Raw genomic sequence first — 27,274 nt, forward strand, 5'->3', positions numbered from 1 at the left:
TTCATTTGAGTATCAGGTGAAGGAACACAATAACGAACAAGCTCACTCCTACGTCATTTCTGCTCAGCCATACATAACAGCAGTCCCAGTAGGTTTGCTGGTAGTGAGAGCTTGTTGTGATGCACTGAATTGCACCCAGCAGATGCTCAGGGAAGCTGACTCATTCCTAGCAGTGAGTCTATCCGCACGCTCGCCGTATCACTATATACATCATACAGAACACACAGAAACCCGTACAGAGATCGTCCCTAGGGAAGGGACCTGCACCATATGGGTACCATGCAACTAGGGATTTATACATGTTTCTGAACTGCCGCATCATATTGGTTTTGCCAGTTAGAAAAGGAAAGCACATATAATTGGTTGCTAAGGGCAACTGCCCTGGTATAATTTAGCATCTATCATGGAAAATTGTAAGCCATGCCCTTATTTTATATGCCTCACACACAGACTACAGTGATATATCTGGTGCATAGAGTGCCATACAAAGAAACTGCAATCTACATTGCATCCATTTTGGATAAACCAGTAATTTATACCACAGTCATAAAAGGATAAACAATATACATATATGTTGCCTACTATGGGGTACATTTATCAAAGAGGTAAGTTAGAGATCACCACAGTCCTCTAGAGTGAAATTCCGCCACTCTCCGTTTATTTCTAAGGGATTTTGAAAGGCGTATTTATCAAAGGATGAACTTTCACCCATTGATAAAAATCCCATAGAAATGAGTGGCGGAATTTCACTCTAGCGGACTGTGGCGATCTCTAACTTCACTCTTTGATAAATATGCCCCTATGTCTTCTGAAATACCAACTAGATCATGTTATAACAAGTTTTCCTATGATGAAGCATTGGTTAGCACTGGGGTCCTAGGTTCAATTCCTGCTAGGGCACGATCTGCAAGGAGTTTGAACATTCTCTTAGTGCTTGGGTGGGTTTCCCCTGGGTACTATGATGTACTCCCATAATCCAAACACATATAGGCAGATTGGCTCTGGATAAAATTGGCCATAATGTCTGCAAATATGATAGAGACACAAATAATGCAGGTAGAGAGTTTAAGGGCATATGCACCAATAGGGGCTATGGGTATAAAGCCTTATTAGATGTGGCTGGTGGGCATTGCTGGTTCTGCACTCGAACATAAATCTGGCCTTTTCAAATCTAGCCATATATTTAATCCCTTATTAAACATGTGATAATTCCTTTGAATCTTTCAGTTAGAGAAAATTATACACAAAGAAGATTACAGCTCTTAATTAATATAGTAGAGCTTTGGATGAGGATTTTTCCTCCAGTACTATGTATATATAATATAAATACCCAATACTGGGTAGAAACGTATACAGATGCAGCCACTTTGGTTTGTCTGTTTGACACAGAATAACTAAACACAGATATCCCATTTATCTCAATTAACACAGAAAACTGCGTCACAACATCCCATCTAATTAAAGCATTCACCATTGTGAACAATGGAGCTTTGGTATGCTAATGAAAAGGTTAAATGCATTAAATGAGTTAAGATGACTTTAGATAACACAGTTTCTTCAATTACCCCTGAGTCATGATGCATTTAACTCACAAATCAAAGTGGCTTCATCTGTATATCTATATATATCTATATATATATATATATCTATATATATATCTATATATATATCTATATATATCTATATATATATATATATATCTATATATATATCTATATATCTATCTATATCTATATATATATCCATCCAAAATAATGGGTAGAAATTTATAGTAAACGTATTGTACCAGCCCAGAGGTTCAGCAGCTGAGTTATGATCTATGCCGTCAGAATATTCTTAGGTAGGGATGGGCAACCCGTTTAGCCAAAATTTGTCAGCAGGCAAAAGTTCGCTGAAATGCATTAAAGTCTTTGGACGTCAATTTGTTTTTGACAATTTGGTGTACATTATTCCATATATAGATTACAAGCATGACCATAGATTTCAGCAATATCACTCATTGATAAAAAAACATTTTACTATTCATTACTATTACTATGTTGTGATCACATGTTGCATGATGATGACTGAACTAGAAAATGTATCCCCTCCCCCCTTCTTTTTTTATGTATCTTTATCCCTGTTATTATAAAACCCAAAAAGAATTTCTGTTTAAAAAAAAATAAGAGAACTTTCTAGTCTGCCGTCTCATATTTGTTGCACAAGGCAGAGCTGAAAGGGAATAGGGGGCATTGCAGCATAAGTGGTTAGCTGAAGTCTCCGTTCTAGTGGCTGTTATGCAATGGGTTTATGGTATGTTGCAAGCACTGAGACCAACCGAGAGCCTTTCCTCTTCCACTGATCATGATAACAGAATAGCAACTAACATACACCCGTGGGCCCTCACATACACTCCCAGAAATTGTTACAGAAGTTTCATGGAATATATGGCTCACCAGACTAGTGCAACATTTTATAGAAATAATCTGGAAAGCTGGTCGTTTAAACCTTTGTATTTATAAATGTAGAAAACTATGTAATATTATTCTCAGCATTAACTGATGTTTTCTTTCATTACTTAAAGTCCAAGCCACTTGTTCCTTTCCTTTCATACCTTCCTTTCTTTCCTGGCAAAAAGCAGGCGCCCTGCCCTGTCTTGCTTAACAGCACGGAGTCTTGATGTTCGTCGGCCTTCATCTGAAACGCTATTTACTATACAATGTTCTTGGCAGGGTTTTTCCAATTTAGCGCGGAGACTTCAAAAGATGCAAAGCAAAAATAAAACCAATGTCCTTTAAATTGCGGAAATATAAAATGTATGAACTTGTAATATGACACAAAATAGCAGCTCTTTTGAAACGTTTAAAGGGTGGTTCACCTTCAACTTAACTTTTACTATGTTATAGAATGGCTAATTCTAAGCAACTTTTCATCTAGCCTTCATTTTTTTCTTTTTTTTTTTTATAGTTTTTGAATGATTTCCCTTCTTCTTCTGATTCTCTCCAGCTTTCAAATGGGAGTCACTGACCCCACCTGAAACACAATGCTCTGAAAGGCTACATATGCTATTGCTACTTTTTATTACTCTGTTACTTTCTGTTCAACTTTAAGTTAACCTTTAGTATGTTATAGAATGGCTAATTCTAAGCAACTTTTCAACTAGCCTTTATTTTTTCCTTTTTATAGTTTTTGAATTATTTCCCTTCTGATTATTTCCAGCTTTCAAATGGGGGTCACTGAAACACAATGCTCTGTATGGCTACATATGCTATTGCTACTTTAATTACTCATCTTTCTGTTCAACTTTAAGTTAACCTTTAATATGTTATAGAATGGCTAATTCTAAGCAACTTTTCAACTAGCCTTTATTTTTTCCTTTTTATAGTTTTTGAATTATTTCCCTTCTTCTGATTATTTCCAGCTTTCAAATGGGGGTCACTGAAACACAATGCTCTGTATGGCTACATACAAATTTGTTATTGCTACTTTGTATTACTCATCTTTCTGTTCAGACCTCCAACTATTCATACCCCAGTCTTGTATTCCAATCAGTGCAAGTTTATTATGGTAATTTGGACCCTAGCAACCAAACTGCTGAAATTGCAAACAAATAATAAAAAATTAAAAACAATTGCGAATTCTCTTAGAATATTACTCTTTGTGTCATACTAAAATTTAATTTGAAGGTGTACTACCCATTTCAATTAAAACATTTTAAATTTCATTTAAATTTAAAGGGATACTGTCATGGGAAAAAAAAATTTTTTCAAAATGAATCCGTTAATAGTGCTGATCCAGCAGAATTCTGCACTGAAATCCATTTCTCAAAGGAGCAAACAGATTTTTTTATATTCTATTTTGAAATCTGACATGGGGCTAGACATATTGTCAATTTCCCAGCTGCCCCGAGTCATGTGACTTGTGCTCTGATAAAATTCAATCACTCTTTACTGCTGTACTGCAAGTTGGAGTGATATCACCCCCTCCCTTTCCCCCCCGAGCAGCCAAACAAAAGAACAATGGGAAGGTAACCAGATAGCAGCTCCCTAACACAAGATAACAGCTGCCTGGAAGATCTAAGAACAACACTCAATAGTAAAAACCCATGTCCCACTGAGACACATTCAGTTACATTGAGAAGGAAAAACAGCAGCCTGCCAGAAAGCATTTCTCTCCTAAAGTGCAGGCACAAGTCACATGACCTGGGGCAGCTGGGAAATTGACAAAATGTCTAGCCCCATGTCAGATTTCAAAATTGAATATAAAAAAATCTGTTTGCTCTTTTGAGAAATGGATTTCAGTGCAGAAGTCTGTTGGAGTAGCACTATTAACTGATGCGTTTTGAAAAAAACATGTTTTCTGATGACAGTATCCCTTTAAGTAACTCAAAAAGAGTATAGTCCCATTAAAAATGCTTAGTTTCCAGTGCTTTGAGGGGAAATGCCACCTGACGCTTGCTTTCTTGCATGAACATTGTGTTTTGAATTGTAAGTGAAGTAACTGCTGAAGATTTGGAGACGGAAACGTAGTACCCTAGTGATGATATATAAATAAGATTATACATTTATACATGAGCTAATGAATCTACCCCAAAGGAACTACAGACTCCCAATGATGAATTCAGTTTATGAAACAGCAGATGGAGAGGAGGGAGATGATTGGAGCAGTAAGAAAGCTCTACTTGCTGATAGGGCTGAGTTGCAAGGACCACTGTGCATTATAAACAGGAATTGTAACTTTATGGCTTTAGTTCTATCATATAAGCCCTTAGGAAATACTGCATACTCAGTATTTCAGCTGTCTCTCCTCAATGAGAACAGCACCAGGAAATGTACTAATGGTCTGTATTGTATTTATCACTGCAATGAGTGCCGCACTTTACAGGCTTTCATTGCTGTATGATATAAAGCCAATCATCTTTTTGCTTGGTGGCTGTAGTTCAGTCGTTGCTTTCCCAGGCCCTACCAATTCTTTACTACACACATCAATGCAAATACTCTACTACGTCTGTTGTCAGAAAAGCCCATGGACAATGCATTTAAGCTAATGTCACACATGACAGCTCCAAAATGCTGCTGTAGGTTGGACATCCAAGATGCATTTATTGTACAATATTATACAGGTGTGAGATCTTTTATTCAAATTCTATTATCCATTGACTTGCATTGCGTTTCTCTGAAGTCAACAGGCTTTATATACTGTAAACCAAGTCAAGCAAGTGATTTAGTGGCACTATTTAGAGCAAATGCAAAGTGGTTTGTCCCAGCATACACATATGGATGGCCAAACTGCACAGATTTCACATACAGGCCAGCAAGCCAAACAGTTGCAATGCTATGCATAGGTGCAGCCTGTGTAATTTCTGGTTAGCCATTTATCCTGCAAACACTGTAATGTGAGCCATTATTAAGCCCTCAATCGTCAAATTACTCATTAGGGAGGTCCATAACTGTACTACACTCGAGTGTAGTAAATAACAGGAAAATTGTATTCAACAATTAAGCAAGCTATACACACAGACACACATAATGATATATATACACATACACATTATTTTTATATATATATATATATATATATATATATATATATATATATATATATATATATATATATATATATATATATAGTTAACTTTTAGTATGTTATAAAATGGCTAATTCTAAGCAACTTTTCGATTGGCCTTCATTTTTTCTTTTTTATAGTTTTTGAATTATTAGTGGTGCTTGCGAAGCAAAGCATCACTACTGTTATCTTGCAAACTTATTTTTATTTTAGTGGTGCTTGCGAAGCAAAGCATCACTACTGTTATCTTGCAAACTTATTTTTAGTGGTGCTTGCGAAGCAAAGCATCACTACTGTTATCTTGCAAACTTATTTTTATTTTAGTGGTGCTTGCGAAGCAAAGCATCACTACTGTTATCTTGCAAACTTATTTTTAGTGGTGCTTGCGAAGCAAAGCATCACTACTGTTATCTTGCAAACTTATTTTTATTCTTCTTCCGTATGAAAGTTTGGCGCGTAACTAGTCCCGCACCGTTTGTCCTAGACCCATGAATGAGGTGTCAAATCGTGCGGCTTAATCGGGAATGGGGTGGTATGACTTTTCTAAGGGGTGGGTGGTTAATTGCCCCTTGCGGGGGCAATTAACCACCCCGAAAAGTCCCATAGATTAACATTGAGGCCAACTTTTGACGGATTCTAGCGCAGAGAGGGAATCTTGTAGAAACGTTAAATTTACCACATTTGAAGAGGTTTGCGACCTGTGTCAGATGATACCCCACACAAAGGTATAAGTTTTACCCCCGGGGCAGGAGAGGTCCCCAAATTTGCCCCATTGACTTATAATGGGGAATTTATCGAATAATTAGTTTGTCGCAGACCCATGAATGAGGTGTCAAACCGTTCAGCTTATTCGGGAATGGGGTGTTGTGACTTTTCTGTCCTATTTTGGGGACCCAAAAAAGTGAGCGGAGCCGCAAACAACCAATCAGATTTTCCCTATTGACTTCAATGAGAAAATGTAAACAGCTGTAATTCTCACAGTAATAAAGCCAGAGCTCCCAAACTTGGCACCGTGGGTCACTGGGTGACTGCAGCCAAAATTTACAAAAAGTGGGCGGAGTCTACAACAGCCAATCAAATTTCAGCCATTCAATTAAATAGGAAAATTTTAAACTGCTGCCGCTCTTAGACGGTTAATGGCAGCCTCCTCAAAGTTGGCACAGTTGGTCACTGGGGGACTGGGATTAAAATTAAGAAAAGTGGGTGGAGCCAAAACCAACCAATCAGATTTCTTTGATTGGTTTTAATGGGAAAAATTAAGAAGGCTGCCATTCTCTCAGTATTGATGTCAGGGACCTTGAATATCACAAATGTGGTCGCTGGGGGTTTCCACTTCAAGTTTAGAAAAAGTGGGCGGAGCCACCAACAACCAATCAAATTTCATTCATTGATTTTCAATAGAAAAAAATAGAAATGCTGCCATTTTTACACATTAAATGACAGCATTCCCAAACTTTGGTATGTTAGTCACTGAGTGACTGTGGTTCACAATTAGGAAAAAAAGGGGCGGGGCAACAACAGCCAATCAGATTTGGGCCTGAGTTTTGCCACGGCAAGCACCACTCACATTTTCTTCAGGAAATGTACCTCTCTAGTTTACCTTCTTCTTCTGATTTTTTCAGCTTTGGAATGGGGGTCGGAAAAAAAAGAAAATGCTCTGTAAGGCTACAAATGTATTGTTATTGTTACTTTTTATTACTCGTCTTTCTATTCGGGGCTTCTCCTATTCATATTTCAGTCTCTTATTCATATCAATGCATGGTTGCTAGGGTAATTTGGACCCTAGCAACCAGATGGCTGAAATTGCAAACTGGAGTGCTGCTGCATAAAAAGTTAAAAAACTCAAAAATTACAAATAATAAAAAAATGAAAACCAATTGCAAATTGTCTCAGAATATCTCTCTAAATCATACTCAAAGCTCATTTAAAGGTGATCAATCCCTTAAAGCTCAAATTCTGCTCCTGCCTATTCAGGATGTCAGCCCTAACAACAGAAAGGTTTCTAAACTGTATATGGCAGGAGTGTACAGGACTACTTTTAGTGATGTTATCCCTTTATGATCTAAATTCATAAAAACATCGTAAGCATTCTGTTCCATGGAAAATTATTACTTCAAATTATTCAATTCAAATTATTACGTCAATACTAATGGGGAAATGTATATTGCTGTATTTAACAAACATTTATTTCTTATGTGACCTTAACATAATAAATAACTGAATGAAAAGAATGAAACAGGAGGGTGATATAGACAAGCTGTTTGCCGACAGTGTCTTGAGATCTACTGATCCCCAGCTAAAGGTCTATTGGTAGATCCTGATCAACCTTTTGGGCACCCCTGCTGTATGGTATCTGTCCAGTATGGATCAGTCTGACACTTTACAGGATTGGCCAATGTACACCAATGTGAGGCAAGTTATAGCTATGTGATAGAATACAAAGCAGATCTGATTATCCTTTATTGATATAGCTTCAAGATGCTCCCCCCTGTAGTCTATATCTGTATGAAAGTGGCAGCCTTACTATGCTACATTTGAGATGACATGCTAAGTGCTCCTTATTAAACCTAATATCCATCTGCAAGGAAATTACCTAAGGCTTATCACCATCAATTACCTTTATGTAACCGCTCTACTCCCACATACTTACTGCTCTCATTATGACAATCTTTCCGCTTTCAATTTCTTTCACGCACAAGCATCTTTCTCTACCTCAACTCCTCAATCAGCCAAGATTGCTCACTGAAACTAAGGTTATCTCTCCATGTTCCAACCACTGGCCAAATACTATACCAATATTACAAAGCAGAGAAATAAAAGAAGAAAAGTGGCTGAAAAACAAAAGGAAGTCTGAATTTACTTTTAGCTGAAGATTTGGAAAAAGAAACAACTAATATCAGAAAGATAAAGGTCACCTACTCACACTTTGTGCCTCATACCCCCTTCTTCTTTCAGTGTACAAGCTCTAATGAGCAGGGTTCTTTTTATATCCAGTATATGTTAGCATGTTTATGGAATTTGTAGGTTTCAACCATGTGTTAATCAAAATAATAGTGGCACGTATAAGGGGTATGTTTAAGCTGCAATTTAAATAAATTACGGAACTATTTAAAAATATTTTTCAGAAATAGCAGCTGTCACCTACATAAGTTTTGGAAAATACATAATATAATATAAGCAAATTGTGGCTGTATGGACTGGCCTGCGGCACAGTGGGTATGATTTCCGACTTGCAACTCTGGAGTCCAGGGATTTATTCTGAGAATGAAGTCTGTACTGCCTTTCTTTGTCTGCATGGGGTTCCTTCTACATTATGAAAACACTGGGTACGCATGGTATACATGGTATTCGCTGGGGCAGAGACTGAATGAACTATCACTGCAAAGCCTGGACTCTCTCTGGACTTCTGGAGGTAAGGGAACAGATTATGGTATGACAGATGATTTATTTCAGTGATCTTGTGGGAGTCAAGAGATGCAGTCACTGGTAAATATACAGATATGCAGGGGTGTAACTACAAAGAAAGCAGACCCTGTGGCTGCAGGGGGTCACATGATGCCTTAATTCATCAATAAATGCTGGTAAAATGGGTCAACCTCTAGACATTTTGGGGGCTTACATAATAGTTTGATGTGGGGCCCAGTGATATAAAGTTACACCACTGAAGAAAGACAGATTAAGTCATTTGGACTGTATTACATCTGTAGCCCCAAAGTCCCTTAACGTCATTCAATGAACAAGCAAATATGCTGGTTGGCCTGAAAGCTGTGGGTTTACCCTAGGGCTGGACAGGGCTTGGACCAACAAACTGGGGTCATGATCCGAATTTCAATTCATGCAATCAAAAGTCCCCCACTCTGCTCCCCCCAGTGAAATCATTGCCTATACCCTGCCAATATCTAAGAGATGGGTTAAGAGCAGGTAAAGGGGTTGTTCACCATTTAGTTAACTTTTAGTTTGACGAGGAGAGTGATATTCTGAGACAATTTGCAATTGCTTTTCATTTTTTATTATTTCTGATTTTAAAGTTCTATTTAGCAGCTCTTTAGTTTGCAATTTCAGCAATGTGGTTGCTAGGGTTGAATAAGAGACTAGAATATGAATAGGAGAGGGCACAAATGGAAAGATAATCAAAAAAAAGTAGCAATAACAGTACATTTCAGCCTTACAGAGCATTTGTTTTTTTTAGATGGAATTGTTGAGCCCCATTTAAAAGCTGAAAAGAGTCAGAAGAAGATGAAAAATGATTGAAACATTTGAAAAAAATAGAACAATAATGAAGGTCAATAGAAACTTTACTTGGCCAATTAATAACATACTAAAAGTTAACTTAAAGGTGAACCACCCCTTTAAAATCTTTCAGACAAGGCTGGGCACAAAAATTGGTGGGTAGGGTTAAGAAACTTCAATTGAATTCACCTGTAGTACAAACAGCAGACTACAAGACAGTCAGTGAATGGTAGGGATGCAACGAATCTGGGATTCGGCCTTTTCAGCAGGATTCAGATTCGGCCGAATCATTCTGCCCGGCCAAAACTGAATCCGAATTTGCATATGCAAATTAGGGGCGGGGAGGGAAATCACATGACTTTTTTGTCGAAAAACAATGAAGTAAAAAAAAGTCCCCCCCTTCCATCCCTAATTTACATATGCAAATTTGGTTTTGAATTTGGTTCGGTGTTCGGCCGAATCTTTCACAAAGGATTCGGGGGTTTGGCAAATCCAAAATAGTTGGATTCGGTGCATCCCTAGAATGGATAGGAGTCTTGTATGGCAGCCCAACATGTTATCTCCTACCAAAGACCCCATCAATGACAATCCTCTTTTCAGAACTAACTGGGGTCAGAGCCAAACAAAAAAGAGCAGTGGCTAAATGTAGAGAGTATGAAGCGACAAATGTCTGCAAATAACATTAATCATCTGACCAAAAAAAAAAATTTTTTTTTTTAAGAAAGTGATCAACGGAAAATAAGTGGAGCACAGTAATACTGTTACAAAAGGGGAAATGTACTGTATTAATAAACACAAGATTTACCTTTCAACTATGTTTGGTTTGTTTTCCAAGGCACGTGTATTTATAATTGCCATTTTACTAGTCTTGATGAAGCACGCTCCATTCCAAGCAACAGAACCACAACTATCCATAACATCATGCTGGAAATTTTTTCTTGCCATTCTATACATAAAATATAAGCCATATTTGCTACAGTCACGAATTGTTTTAAGTAGTCCTGCACCTACAACCCTTCCAATTTCAGGAATTCTCAGTGCTTTAAAGGGGTTGCTCACCGTCCAAACACTTATTCATTGTTTTACTCCGTTTTTAAAATTATTCAACAGACTTCCAATTGCTTATTTCTTACAGTTTTTCCAAAATGAAAGTCTAATGCTCCTTCTGGTGTTTCCGTCTGACAGCTCAGTGATCCAGGTGCAGATTCTGAACTGTTACAATTTGCTGCAATAATTGATACATTTCTCAGCAGCATCTGTGGGATCAGCAACCCATCAATTCTAATAGCTGCCTTTAATGAAAGTTTAAAGTTTAATGTTCATGTCTCAGTGTTTCAGTCTGGCAGCTCAGTAATTCAGGCACAGACTCTAAACTGTTACAATTTTGCAACATTTAGTTGATACATTTCTCAGCAGCATCTCTGGAGTATTAGCAACAGTTGTATCAATTCTGCTCAGCAGGGACAAAGATAAGAAATGTATCAACTAATGTATCAATTTAAGGGCAGAGACGCACACAATTCGGGGAGATTAGTCGCCCAGCGATAAACCTTCTCCCTGATCTGCCTCCCCCTGCCTTCCCGTCAGCTAGATGTTACCTCACGAGGAAATTTCGGTTGACATCGGAAAACAAAGCGCTTCTTTCTAGCCAAGGGAAGGCAGGGGAGGCAGTTCGGGGAGATTAGTCGCCATGAAGAAGAGGAGATTTGTCACCGGGAGACTAATCTCCCCAAATCGGAGCGTTTGCCCTGACCCTAAAACAGTTAAAGAGTCAGTGAACCCCCCTCCTGCTTTAGAAGGTGAATAATGAAACTTTACACTTCAATATTAGAAAAATAGTCACAAAAATAAAATGAAAAGGTAATTGGAAAAAAATCTTTATTTCTAGTGAACCAACTGAACTGATAAAAGTGTTGGAACAACCAAGATATTCACGTTCCCTGCCTCCTGGCTCCAGAGCCACAAACAATGTTGCAAGCCAGCTCATTTCAAAAGTACTGGGGAAGGACCGACTTGCTACATTGTTTTGAGTCCGACCCAGAAGAGAAGAAAAGAGAAAGCAATAAACATACTGCTGTCAAACTGTAAATGCATTAAGAAATAACAATCATCAGAGTTAATTAATGTATGTTGTAAAGTGGCTTAAATGTTATTGTTATTCTTTATGCAAAAAAAATCATTGTTTGAGTGGAGGACCCCTTTAATAGGCAAAGAAGGAGCATTCTGTGAATACAATACCCTTCTGCAACATGGTGTACTTGTAGTTAGAGGACAACTAAATCACCACCAAGAAGAAGCAAAGGAACAAACAGGCCTTATGGAAATGGATGCTATGCCAGAAGTACTGTTTGACAGCAAATATTCAGACTTCTTATGATCCTACAATCTTTTTCCTATGATCCCTCTGATGATCCCTCTGTGAGAAATAGCTTGTCTTGGCACTGATTCTAAGTGACTGAATAGCTAACAGCTTAACTGCTCTGTGTGTGGGCACAACACTAAATATCTCATACCGGTGCAATTAATCAGCCTGAGCAATGAATACATACCCACAGAACTGAAGCACAAAAAGGAAGCAGTAGTGTTAAATTCGGCAACAACAAAAGGTTTAAGGGATCTCGCGTAAAGATTTTTAAGCAAATTAAAGGCCTTAGGAAGCTATGACATTGTGCCACAACCTGGGGGAAATTTAGTATGTTCTAAGCCAGAGATCCCCAACCAGTTGCTCACCAACCCACGTTGTTCCCAGAGGCATCAAATAATTTTTTGAATTCCTGGTTTGGCAGAAAAAATTGGGAAACTGCCAAACAGAACCTCATGTAGGCTGCCAGTCCACATAGGGGCTACCAAATATCCAATCACAGCTCATATTTGGCACCACCAGGGACTTGTTTGTTGCTTGTGTCACATGACTTCGGGCAGCTGGGAAATTGACAATATGTCTAGCCCCATGTCAGATTTCAAAATTGAATATAAAAAAATCTGTTTGCTCTTTTGAGAAATGGATTTCAGTGCAGAATTCTGCTGGAGCAGCACTATTAACAGATTCATTTTGAAAAAATTTTTTTTCCCATGACAGTATCCCTTTAAGTGTAAAAACAAGTAAATACAGATGAAAGCAGCCATTGATATGCATTATAAATTGCGGGGACCTCATACATGTGTAAAATGTGGGGAAACTTAAAACCAGGGTATGTAAAATTGAGGTTTCACAGTATACCCTTTAAGCTGCAGATTCTTTGAGCATGTCATGGCCAAGGTCGAGTCTCCCTTATAATGAAATGAATAATATGCAGAGCAGTATATCACAGGCTCATGCTTGATATGCTCTCGCTGAAATTGGTAATCAATGATTATTTCCCAGAACTACGGTCTTTGTACAGGCTGTACTGGAGTTTTCCTCAGTCAGAGAAAGAAACATGATGTTTGACATTAAACTAAGGACAATGACACATCGGCTGTTTTGTCAACGACAATTGATCTTGGCTACAGCAGACAACAAAATATTCTTTGTTTCCTTTCCGCTGGCTAACATGTGAAGCCCCGCTGGGGAAACATACATGGCATGGCTACTTAGCGCAAATGTTTCCCCAGTGGCAATTGAATTGTGAGTGAAAAATGTGCCATTGCCTAAGCTGTAGTATTTGTCAGTCTCTGATAGAGGACTTCTCAGTGGACTGGTAATTGTTTTTCTAATTTCTCTTCTGCATTACAGACATGGAAGTGCTACGGTACATGGTACTGTGTGTTTATTACAGTAAAAAGAGAAAATTTAAAATATTAGAATTATTTGCTTGAAATGGCCTTTATGTAAGATTGCCTTCTGTAATTCTGATCCTCAACTCACATACATATTTTTATATCTATTTATATATCTATTTATCTATAATTAACTAGATAGATAGATAGATAGAAAGATAGATAGATAGATATTTACATAATATGATAATATGGCCAGCAAATGCCATTTTCATTGGAGTCTATTAATTAAAGGAGAAGGAAAGGTTAAAACTAAGTAAGCCTTATCAGAAAGGTCCATCTAAATATACCAATAAACCCCCAAAGTAATGCTGCTCTGAGTCCCCTGTCAAAAGAAACACAGCATTTCTTTCCTTCTATTGTGTACACATGGGCTTCTGTATCAGACTTCCTGCCTTCAGCTTAAACCTCATTGCCCTGGGCGTGAGCATGCTCAGTTTGCTCCTCTCCCCCCACCCCTCCCTTCTCTACTGTAATCTGAGCCCAGAGCAGGGAGAGACTCAGGCAGGAAGTGATGTCACACCACATTAATACTGCAGCTCCTATTATAAACAAACAGAGAGTTTCTAGAGCTTTTTACTCAGGTATGGTAAAACATTCTACAGAATAAATATAGCATTCTAGCTTGCACTATTGCAGCTAATCTATTGGCAATAAAATGCCTCCGTAGCTTTCCTTCTCCTTTAAGAGCTGTAATTCTTAAAGGGCCATACAACACCTGATAAAAGCTGCTGACATGACCCCATCAAAAAGCCTATTTGGTTGATATCAAAGCTATCTATTGGGCTGGTCAGAAAATCCCACTGAACAAATCGGATTGTCAGCACGAGTGGCACGCTGGTGGCTAAACTGGGTAAAGATCCACTGTGCCAAACAAGCGGATCTTACAGAGCATGCGCGGCTTTATTTGGCCCATTATTCATGTGAACATAAGAGTTAGAAACTGAATTCCAACACAAGCCAATCTTCCAGGAAACACTTTTGGGTGGTCCTGACGTCTGCCATAGACAAGATGAATTGGAATTTTTTTTTTGCCCATCCATGGTATTAGCAAGCTGTTCTACAACGATACTTCTAGTCAGTACAAGTCTAAAAGTATGCCCCGTTTCTGGAGAGAAAATTAAATCTGGTTCACCTCTGCATACACACATGGTTACGAAAACTGAAGCAGTTATATATTTTTAGCATTAACAGAAAAAACAAATGTAAAGTCACCATATAGCATGGGGCAAAAAAACAAAGAAATGGACACACCTTGACTATCTGTAAAAAAAATGTATAGTGCAAAATGCCCACTGATTACCCTGGGATTTCCCATGTTTATACAATATGACTAGATCAGTGAAAAAGCAGGTCTTTCAAGACAGCTCTTTGGCTGTTTATGTAGCAATATAGAAAACAGTTTCTAGTGAAAAGGCATTGTGTATATTAAACACAAGTCATTCTCCTCACTGAATGTAATTAGCAGGTCCAAAGCAGCAGGATCAGCAAAGCACTGGGGGACCATGTGCAATCTGTACTCTATTCATCACCGTGAAAATAGAGTACAGCCCCGATTTTGCCTTCATCAGGGGAATGCGCCCAAACAGCATAACAGCCTTAACTTAAAATCCAGGGGAAAAAAAACAACACAATTTTCTTGTGTGGGACAGCAAAAAAATAGTAAAGCAGGGTCTCTACTGTACACAATGCTCATTTGCAGGATTTGAGTGTTATATATGACATTATTTGCATTGATCTAAATACTTCACAAGATTGGGCAGAATAACCACCAGAATTTTCCACGTGGTTATGAAAGCTGAAGCGGGTAGGTGGGCGGGCATCTGGAAGGTGGAGGTAAAAAAAAAAGTTTTCACCGCATCAAAACGGCCACCCAGCCCGATAAGACCTTCTGTTTTTTAAAGTTTTATACATAAATTGTTGCATTCAGTTTTCTGGACAAGGGACCTTTCTTAACTAGCTTAGTATTTCCTAAGGCTCACTTTTTTTTCCAGTCTTGCTCATACTCGGTATAGTAATGTACTGTTGCCCTGCACTGACAGAACTGGTGTGCTTCAGAAACGCTACTATAGTTTTATAGTACTATATAAATAAGCTGCATTGTAGTAGGTGTTGGACTGCCCAACCCGGGATACCAGGAAAACTCCCAGTGGGCCCAGGTGTCAGTGGGCCCTCATGCTGCTAAATATTTGGCCTATTTCATGGCCATTCCCTATTTCTATGAGAACAAACAGGCTAAATAGACAGAATAATAGATTATAGTATGTAAAGAAAAGAGAATAGGAGAACAAAAAAGAGGTTGAGTGAGGAGAGGAAGAATAATAGTACTGAGGGTGGGCCCCTGGTCAAAGGCTTTTGGATGGGCCCCTGGTCTAAGGTTTTTGGATGGGCCCCTGATGTCCCAGTGTGACAATGAGTGTAGTCACGGGGGCAACCATTCAAAGAAGATAAGGCTCAGGTTAATAAGCAGATAAGTTCTGTAGACTATAATGGTGTTCTATGGAACTTATCTGCTATTTAAGCTGTGCCATTTAGCCCTACTTCAACTGCCTCACTACTACACAGCAGCCTATTAATATAAACTACAGTATTGTTTCTGAAGCAATCGCATCAGGTTTACCAGTGCAGTGCACCAGTTAAACTTTTAAGGGGAAAATGTAATAAAACCCGCAAAGAGCAGAACCTTGCGAAAAAAATTATCCTGTCGCAATGTAATATTCTTTGTTAGACTTTAACTGCACTGCGAATCTTAATTGCGCATTGCAAACTTTTAAAACCTGCTCTGGAGTTTCGTTACATTTTTTGTTTCAAAAATTGGTTTGAGATTGCGAAGTTTTATTACATACACTGCGAACGTTCGCAAAAGCAATTTGATTGCAAACTTTGAGAGGAAGTTGTTGAGGTCTTTAATCAGTCAAAAATGGCACAAACAGAATACATTCCCCCATAGTGTTTTAAAGGTTTTGGTTAAACACTTTGTTGCATACAGCAAGGAGGCATAGCAAGCTGATCCACTGATTGCTGTAAGTGCAAAGAGACTCCGCCATTGATGTAGCGGATTTAAGAGCGCAAATGCAAAAGTATGCATTTTTATGCCAAAATTTGCTCTGTGAGGCTGACAATATGCACTTACAGCAATAAGCATATGGAAGCAGATCAACCTTTTCTCTGCCTGTGTTTGTATGCAGGCAGAGAAACAGCCTGACGTGCCTTTGGCCTTAGGATCCAAGCTGAATGCTGGATTTGGTGCATCCCTATTAGTAATGGAGCGTCAGTGTATGAGATGAAGGCATTTGGCACAGTTGTTCATCATGGATGCCTACATAAATGGTAATATCAGTAAGTGTCATAAATGACTCTCGTTCTAAAGGTTTAAATATACAGTAATCAATGAAAAAATGTGAAAACAGGAACCTTGCTTACAATGTTAGGGTGTAGCCTGCTCTCAGCACTGCCAGGAGGTCTCAATCCAAACATTCACACCAGAGTTTCCATGGAATCACTCTGGATAAAAGAAAACAGAACGACATCTACAGATGCCAGACACGTGCCAAAAAGCTCCCACAGAAGAATGCAGAGGCGCAACAGTCTATTGGGCGAGTATGTATGGCTGTAGGCAGACTGTCAGCATGCAGCAAACACATATATCCCAACTGAAAGCTAAGCACCAGATGCTGCTAGGAAATCCCTTAGGGATACTTAAACCTCAACTCTTAAAAAGCAGTTCAAACGCAGGAAACTGCCCGAATTGCTAGAATTTCCACCAGATATAGTCATTCAGTGAGAAAGAAAAATAATCCCTGAAGTCAATCCACAAAAGCTCTCTGATCTGGAACCTTAAACAGGATCCCCACCCAAAAACTGATTTTGCCTAATGAAACAAAAATGTAATCTTTCTAATATGGATTAAACATTTTCAGTTGGTTTTAATTGGTTGAATTGCTTTTAAAAGCGATATCTGCCTGTTTCCAGTCCCTGCACTCCTGGCTCTGACTCCTGAAACAGTGCAGCAGAAGCAGATGATTAAAAAGAGCTGAAGGAGAACGGACTTCTGTTACATGAGTCAGAAGCAGAGAACAGAAAGGGATAAACAAATCATTCTTTGAAATGGAATTACATTTACAAAAAAAAAACTTTTTGAAAATGTGTAAAGACTGTATATTGGAAAGATGGTGGCATGCTATTGCTAAATAAAACTCCTACAGCAGCCACTACAAAAGAATACATTGTATATACAATTTTGTCATGCACTTTTCAGACTGATCAAGCTCCTTTCTGCAATCCACACAAACTGGGCCAGGCTTCAAAATGCAGGTTAATCAGTAACCTAGATAACCTGATGGATAAATGTGCCTAGTACAGGTTAGTGGATTGTCGCCTGGCGACAAATCTCCTCTACTTCGGGGTCACCCCGCCGGCTAAAATGCAAATTGCCGGCGGGATGGCACACGGCGTGATTCATTTTCCGAAGTCGCCCACAGTTTTCTCGTGAAGCAACTTCGGCCAACTTTGGAAAACGAATCGCGATCCTGCCAGCAATTTGCATTTAAGCCGATAGGAAGGCAGTTTGTGGATTTTAGTCACCCCGAAGAAGAGGAGATTTGACGCCGGGGCGGCTAATCAGTGTGCCCTAATTCTAAAGGAGTTGTTCACCTTCCAAACACTTTTTCTGCTCAGTTGGTTTCTCTTTGCTCACATAAACAAAGACTTTTTTTCAATTGCTTTCCATCTTTTTTTTTTACCGTTTTCCCAAAATTGAAGTTTAAAGTTTAATGTTCCTGTCTCTGGGGATTCAGTCTGGCAGCTAAGTGATCCAGGAGCATCTGAACTGTCACAATTTGCTACATTTAGTTGATACACTTAAGGTGGCCATACATGGATAGATCCGCTCGTTTGGCGATGTCGCCAAACGAGCGGATCTCCCTCCGATATGGCCACCTTGAGGTGGGCAATATCGGGCAGATCCGATCGTGGGCCCTAGGGCCCAACGATCGGATCCTAGCATTCGGCAAACGGGCAGTCGGATCGCGGGACCGCATCAACAAACAGATGCGCCGTGATCCGACGGGATTTTCTGTCCCATCCGATCGAGATCTGGCCGACTTTCGGGCAGATCTCGATCGGGGAAGCCTGTCAGGGGGCCCCCATACACTGGCCAATAAGCTGCCGACACAGTCTGTCGGCAGCTTTTATCGGCCCGTGTATGGCCACCTTTAGTTGATACATTTCTCATCAGTATTTGTGGAATATTAGCAACTATTGTATCAATTCTAACAGCTGCCTTTAATGAAACTCAGGGATTCTGCTCAGCATAGACAAATATAACAAATGTATCGATTTCGAACAATTAAAGAGTCGACGACTCCCCCCCCCCCTCCCAGAGCTGGTTGAGGAGGTGAAACTTTACATTTCAATATAAGAAAAACAGTCACAAATTGAAAGTAATTGGAAAAAGTCTTTATTTCTGGTGATCTACCTGAAACCAACAGAATGGGTAAAAAAGTGTTTGAAGGTGAACAACCCCTTTAACCAGGCAGTTTTGCAGCAATTAGATTATAATTTACCATGGGCTACAATAACAGATAACGCCAAATGAATAGCCATGAAAAGGCAAATATAGATATTTCTAAAAGAAAATACAGTAGAACCCCCATTTTACATTTTCAGGGGACCAGAAAAAAATTATGTAAAATCCAGGAAAATGTAAAATCAGGGAAATGTATTGTGCATATTATATAGGTGGGACCACAAAACAACAATGTAAAATAAGAGAAAACTTGAAATCAAGGGATGTAAAATGGGAGTTCTACTGTAGATCTATTCACTATTAGCAGCACTGGGGTCTGAGGTTTTAGATGAGCAGTCAGGTCTTCTGTTTTATAAAGTGGGAAGTTTATCACCCGTATCAATGTATTTGTATAAAAACAGAATTAGTAGCATTGCAAAAATACAGAGTGGTATTCTAAAACAAGGATCTGTTGATTGTTGTCTTGTATAATTCCTCTGACTTTCTACAACCTTGGATTTCAAATGCTGTCTGTGACCCTCACAACCTAAAAGCAATTTAAATTCCAAAGTGGAGGATCTGCAGATCATAACAAAAGAGAAGCGTAAGGATCAATTGTTAACTGCCTCAGAACGCCATTCAAACACCTTAGTCAATGGCTTCTTTATTACTGCCTGTGAATTTGCACACAACTGTGCCAAGTCCCTAGATCCATTCTTGGCAGTATCAAACATGCACAGAGTACATACTTGTGTATTCCCTGTGCACAACTGTGGACCAGTAGTGAGATCAAAAGCACTGTCAATGTTAATTCCATATGATTTTATCAGTCATTTCCAACTTCACTGAAACCTCCTCTCACATATTGATAGTAGGTTTGTGCCCTGTCTCTCCTAGCTACATGGAAATGTCGGACACCAGGGGCCCACCAAAAAACCTCAGACCAGGGGCCCACAAAAAAACCTCAGACCAGGGGCCCATCAAAAACCTCAGACCAGGGGCCCAATTTAAGTAAAATTAATCTTCTGCTCCTCACTCAACCTCTATACTTCTAGTCTCTTTTCTTGGCATACTATCATCTATTATTAAATCTATTTAGCCTCTCTGTTCTCATAGAAATAGGCCAAATGTTTAGCAGCATGAGGGCCCATTGGGAGTTTTTCTTGTGTCCCAATGAGCCAGTCCGACACTGTACATGGAAATACAGATCCATAGCACACTATGACTATATTGGTTAGAACAAGTTTTTCCACCTTATATAAAGCACCAAGTTAAAAGAACAAATATGCAGACTAAGGGAAAAGCCTAACACAACTCCTTCATTCATTGACCAAGGCTACCCCACCCTCCGTGGTGAATGTTTCCCTTGCTTATGTGTTATTTGTTTGACATTAAAAGGAAATTTTAATGTCAAACAAATAACACATAAATACCTTGCTGCACATATTGATCAATAAACATAAGTAATAATAATAATTATTTATTCACATCCGTATTGCAAAAACAAAGGCACCACAAATGTGAAGTACATTAGTATCGTTCCCGATTTCTAACTGGGAAAACAAATTTTATATGACGGGTAAAAGAAAAAAAAAAAGAAATGTCATCTTAAATAATGGGCCTCCATATCACAGAATAGTCAAGCTGAGGGTGTAACCAGCAAAAGCAAATTCCATTGCACAATATACTTAGCGTGAATCTTTATGCACGAATAGTTTCTTTAAAGGGCAATGCACAGAACACGCAGAGAAACATTTCTAGTGCTACAAAGTATGTATAACGTAAAGGGCAACGTGATATTTAAATATGATGTATGTAGTTATTTAGGTCTTTATGAAATGAAACGTGTGAACCTATGAAATTGGCCTTTGGTCTAATGCTCCTTCTACTTATGATATCTCCGGATTTCATCAACACACCTTAAGCAAGTTTCCTAAAAGCAACTTTTTTGAGTCCTGGTTGTGTGCAACTACACTTTGTACCCTCAGGCTCTACATCAGCTAGGCATGTCTCCTCTAGTAGCACCCTCCCATAGAACGTGTAGCATTCTTTTATAAGTTCATGTCAAGGAAGGAATCGCTATCTTACAAATCATATCAAGGAAGAAACTGATATCGCCCAAACCTTGCTGCATAAGAAGTGTAAATTCCAAGATGATAGCTATTAGCTACATATGAAAAAAGTGGCACGTACATTTTCCTACATTGATGCAGTTTAGCACAAAGTTTAATATGTTATTAATATGAATAGAAAATACGGCTGGGGGCATAGGTGCAGCGGTGCATAGAATGTGCAAGTGCTCCAAAGGCCACATATTCATGTATAATCATAGGTGTCAGAACCAACACAGGACCCGTAAACTTATGCCACTGAGAATAAATATATATATATATATATTATATTAATTATACATTGATTAAGTAACACATCTTGATAAAGGTTGTAGAACACAACCGAAACGTCGATGTAATACCGATGTAACGCTTTTTGTATTCTAATAAATCTTTTAGAGAAAAGAAGATTCGGTGTGCGTGCTACCTTCTGTTCCTGTGCATTGTTCAACTACAGCACAGCACCCGACACTAATTTACATTATGAATTTTGATCAATTTAGTTCTAAATGAGAGCACCATGGCAGTCAAAAGCCTGTGTGCGCCATTGCCATTAAACAAGTGCTTGAAAACAAAACTCACAGTTGCCCCAAACACACTGTCCTTTCCAATAGAGGGCAACTTGGCCCAAGTGGCGGTATCTTTCATTCCAGACAGTGAACTTATGACAGCTGGTGCTGGACTATGCACTAGTAATTGCTGCTAGAAGCATTTTCAAGGCTCCCAACAATACTGCCAAGTTTCACATTCTGCCAGCCAAACTCTGTCTACATATACAATTATACAGTATACAGTACATGCTTATTTCAGTGCATTACCTTTTATCTTTCTGGGAATGTGAACTACCATTTTCATTTATCAGCATCGGGTTTAGTTCTACATTCAAGGTTTCATGATGGCATCTGGGCAGGTGGGTATATCACTGGCATACAAATATGCAGTTCTCCTTATAAAGGCCCTACAGTTGGAAACTACTCTAAGGGGCTGATTCACTAAGGGTCGAATATCGAGGGTTAATTAACCCTCGATATTCGACTGGGAATTGAAATCCTTCGACTTCGAATATCGAAGTCGAAGGATTTAGCGCAGATAGTACGATCGAACGATCGAAGGATTATACCTTCGATTGAACGATAAAATCCTTCGAATCGAACGATTCGAAGGATTTAAATCCAACGATCGAAGGAATATCCTTCGATCAAAAAAAGTTAGGCAAGCCTATGGGGACCTTTCCCATAGGCTAACATTGACTTCGGTAGCTTTTAGATGGCGAACTAGGGGGTCGAAGATTTTTTTAGAGACAGTACTTTGAGTATCGAATGGTCGAATAGTCGAACGATTTTTACTACGAATCCTTTGATTCGAAGTCCTAGACGAAGGTCGAAGTAGCCCATTCGATGGTCGAGGTAGCCCAAAAAAAACTTCGAAATTCGAAGTTTTTTTACTTCGAATCCTTCACACGAAGATAGTGAATCGGCCCCTAAATTTCCTTTCCTTCTGCAAACTACATTGGAAAGTAGTGATCTCCTAGATTCTCACAGCAATATATAAGAGCAGTGATCCCCAACCAGTGGCTCGTAAGCAACAAGTTGCTCCCGGTGGCCTCAGGGCAGGTGCTTGTTTTTAAATTCTAGGCTTGAAGGAAAGATGTGGTTGCATTTAAACCAGGCTTACAGCCAAACTGAGCCTCCTGTAGGCTGCCAGTCCACATAGGGGCTACCAAATAGCCAAACATAGCCTTTATTTGGCACCCAGGAACTTTTTATTGATGCTTTTATTGCTCCTGTTACTCTTTTAACATTTGAATGTGGCTCACGGGTAACAAAAATGTTGTGAACCCCTGTATAATAGGCTTGCTTTTAAACAGGTGGATGCAGAGATGCTATATATCAATGCTATATACCTGATATGCCTATTGAAGGGTTGCTTTTTTGAGGGGTTAGAAGAGCTAATGAGACAAATCAGCATTCATGAGATTTAAATGATCTAGGCACGCTTTTAAATAAAAGCTAAGTGTCCTGTGATAATTACAGCAGAAGAAATACCAATATATATTACAATTGGTTTATTACCACCTGCTCAAGCCCCAAGTTTTATATAGAGATGTCAGTGATGATAGGAAAGCTTGCAGCAGTAATGCTAAGGATTGCATGTTCCTTACTACAGATGCCACATGGGCTTTTATGGAATTGTCCATCACTATAGCCCAAAGCAGCAGCAGCAGAGGTACATAGTAAAGAATCCCTAGCAGCCAAAGGTTGTCAGAGCATGCTGGGAATTCATGTTCCCCTCTGTCATTGCCTGTCAGGGCAGATCACCTATAAAGTTTCCATTCCCTAAGGCTAATTAGCTGTACATCTGCACACCCCATGGAAACCAATGTACAATTACTCATCAGACCAGCAACATGTGCATGTTAAGCGTCACTCCCAGCTCCCTCTGCCACACTTACACCAACACCATTGCAGCTATTGGCAAACTACAAGTGGCAGTAGGCAATGACAGTTGCAGGTTTAAATGGCTAAATGTATAAGAGAGCAGAGGTACAGAGATCAGCTGGGGAATCACAGGCAAATCCCCCAAACACACTCTAACCCCACGTCCCTGGTCAAGGCAGTCGGTTAGCGGTATGTGGGCCGGCTACTCACAGGATACCGGAACAGGACGTGCACACGAAGGCCCCCGTAGTCATATTGGCGTATGTCGGGCCGCGCTGATCGCAGTCGAAACATTTCCGATTATGCGGTAGGCTGGTCATCTCCCGAAGCATTTTGAGATGCTTCTCCTCCTGCTTCCGCTTCGCGCTGGCCGCCATCCTGAGGGACAACTCACACCGGGAAACACCGGGCGGCACCAAGCAGGGACAAGCAAAGGGACAGTGACGTGTAGGAAGGGGGCGGGATCGGCGTGACGTCTGACGCTAGGACGGGGCGGGGTAACTGGGAAGATGATGGACAGGACTGAAAGTTCCCTATAGAAAGTGCTGGCACCAGCGGTAAAGGGCGCGGCGGCGGCGATTCTGTGCAATAAGTGGGCGGGGCCGACTGGAGTCTTTGAGTAGAATGAGCGAGAGCGCAGGAAGGAGATAGGTCAGTTTCCGGATTCTAATAGACGTTGCCTAGCAACGCATTGGCGAGCTTCTCGGTAACTGTGGGTGACGGGAGTCCTATGACAGGAAAAGACACGGCGCTTCTATAGAAAACATTGGCTCACTGCTACAGCTAAACCAGGCCCGGACTGGCAATCTGTGGGTTCTGGCAAATGCCAGAGGGGCTGCTATAAGGTGCCATAGAAAGTCAGTATTTAGTGGGCTGTTTGGGCCTCTGTGTATCTGAAATGCCAGGGCCTATTTTAAAGTGGACCTGTCACCCAGACACACAAATCTGTATAATAAAAGTCCTTTTCAAATTAAACATGAAATCCAATTTAAATTTTTTATTAAAGCATTCATAGCTGCTGTAAACTCATTTAAAAATCTTAGCTGTCAATCAAATATTGTCTGCCCCTCCTCTATACCCGTGGCATAGAGGCGGGGCATACAATTACTTTCACTTTCCATTCAGCACTTCTTAGATGTCACTGCTCTCTACATATTCCCCTGTTCTCTTTACCATTTAATTGTGTAGCCAGGACATGGGGATGGACATCGGTCCCCCATTCTGGTGCACAAACAAGATTCTGATATAATACAAGGCTTGTCTTAATAACAGTGTTCACAAAATGGCTGCTGCCTGCTTGTTATAATCATGAATTCCCAGACTGAAGGAAACAAGATTCAAATAACTTATATAGTGTAATTAAAGTTAATTTTGCTTGACTAATGTGATAAAATAGGATTTTGAATAATTTTTTTGAGTGACAGGTCCCCTTTAATTCTTAGTCCAAACCTGAGCTAAATTATGTCATAAATATCGACTGTTCGTCATGTTGCAGGCTTGTCCCCCCAGGGCTTGGTCTCTGGTGTTTGCCGCATTCCCGCAGGCTTCTCACCGGCCCATACACAAAAGGAATAAGGGGTTCAAGTAAGCTGGTCACGCTGTGGCCCACGAGCTTTTCATTGCACAATGTGGCCCAGGCCTGAAGCTTTTCTCAACACAATGTGGCCCCAAGCCTTTCATGACACACAACGGGGCAGATTTATCAAGGATTGAATTTCGAAGTGAAAAATAATTCGCTTTACTTCAACTTCGAATATCGAAGTCGAAGTTTTTTTCACCGAATTTGACAGTACTTTGATTATGGAATGGTCGAATATTCGAACGATTTTACTTCAAGTCGAAGTCGTAGTATCCTATTCGATGGTCGAAGTATCCAAAAAATTACTTTGAATTTGAATCGAATATTTTTAATTCGAAAATTCCCTCGAATTCCATCTGCCCCAACATGTTCCAATGGAGAAGCAGTTGCGTTTGTGCTAAGTCCTCGCATAGAAACATATAAAGGGTAACAGTTACCGAGGCCTGCTGTCTCATCATGATGCTTATTATTCCTTCCAAACAGGATTCTTGGTATTTGGGAAGATTTCTGTGGTTTCCATTCCCAAATAAAGGTTTATATACATATAATATGATATCGCTCAGCTCCAATGTATCGATTATAGATTATGAATTGTATAAAGCGCTAACAATGTTCACTTAAATATGTTTGGGCGGGGGGCAAAAAAGCTCTCTTCTTGAGAAATATATATGTTTTTTCATGTGTATATGTACATATATACACGCTCACCTTGTTTTTACGGTGACCTGGGTGTATATACCCCAGGTCTTGCGCTTCTGAATAACCAAATGTTAACAATCACAGATCACTCAACAAGTTAAACAAGTGGTCCGGGTGCATCGCCCTGAACCGGTAGCTTAGGGGAAGACCTCGTAGTGCAAAGAAAAATCAGCAAGCACTATGGACACTGCTTGTAAGAATTAAATGTTGATGCTGATGATTTTAACACATTGAAATAAACTTCAACATTTTATTCATACGAGCGGCGTCCGGAGTTCTTGCTGATTTTTCTTTCCAACTAAAGGTTTATTGTCCTTAAAGGGCACCTGTTTGTTAAATATATAATCCCCAAGCAAAGGTGAGGGCTAACATCGCACTCCAGTTGGGAGTATCTGTGGGTTCTGGCTAGGGTTACCACCCGGCCGGTATTTTACCGGCCTAGCCGGAAAAACACCTGCCAAGGCCGGGGCCGGTATTACAAATTTGTAATATCCTTTAAAAAAGTTGCCGGTAATTTGTAATATCCTTTAAAAAAAAGCCCTCAGCCTGCCCCCAGAACTTTCAGAACTTACCTTTTTTGTAGTCTTCTTCGCATCGCCGCAATGTTGCTCCGCCCCTTATTGCGTCGCCCTGCGTAGCACCGCCCCTTTTTACGTCATGGTCCCACCTCCTTTTTGTACCCGCCCCCCACCGGACGGTTATTTTTTTCATTAAAGGTGGCAACCCTAGTTCTGGCAAATGCCAGAGTGGCTGCTATAAGATCCCGTAGAAAGTCAGTATTTAGTGGGCTGGTGGGGGAGATTGGGCCTCTGTGTACCTGAAATGCCAGGGCCTATTTTAATTCTCAGTCCAGACCTACTTGTGCCCCTAAAGCCTTAGAGACATGAGGGGTCATTTACAACCCGGGGAAGGTAAAAAAAACAAGGGCTTGATAAAGGGCTGGAATAGCCCGAAACGTCGCTCTGCTAATGGCATGAATAAATAATTGATTCACATATCGGAGTGCTGCTGGATTAATTGCTTTACAGTAAAAAAACAAGGGCGCACATTTTAGCTCGGGTGAAGGATTAGAAGGAAAAAAACTTCGAATTCTGAATGTTTTTTTTGGCTACTTCAACCACCGAATTGGCTACTTTGACCTTGGACTGCGACTTCGAATCGAACGTTTCGAACTAAAAATCATTCGACAATTCGACCATTCGATAGATCGATGGATTTAAATGGATTTAAATTTTTCCTTCGATCGTACGAACGAAGGAAATGCGGTAAATACTTCGACTTCGATACTCGAAGTCGAAGGATTTTACTTCGACGGCTGAATATCGAGGGTTAATTAACCCTCGATATTCGACCCATAGTAAATGTGCCCCCAAGTGTTCATTTAACAGCACTTGTGACCTTGGGGTTG

General features: G+C 39.8%; 1 protein-coding gene across 6 annotated transcripts in view; it reads right to left on the bottom strand.

Moving 5' to 3' along the window:
- agfg1.S (ArfGAP with FG repeats 1 S homeolog) overlaps nucleotides 1–24,178 on the bottom strand; it is a 75,446-nt gene extending 51,268 nt beyond the window's left edge. For 2 of the 6 annotated variants that reach the window (XM_041563985.1, XM_018264356.2), the window contains exon 1: nucleotides 23,799–24,175. In XM_041563985.1, coding sequence (XP_041419919.1) covers nucleotides 23,799–23,965 — 167 coding nt within the window. In that variant the 5' untranslated portion in view covers nucleotides 23,966–24,175. 6 annotated transcript variants of the gene reach the window in all.
- Between the last annotated feature and the right edge of the window lie 3,096 nt (nucleotides 24,179–27,274).

Source organism: Xenopus laevis, chromosome 5S, assembly GCF_017654675.1.
Source record: "Xenopus laevis strain J_2021 chromosome 5S, Xenopus_laevis_v10.1, whole genome shotgun sequence".
Classification (NCBI taxonomy): Eukaryota; Metazoa; Chordata; class Amphibia; order Anura; family Pipidae; genus Xenopus; species Xenopus laevis.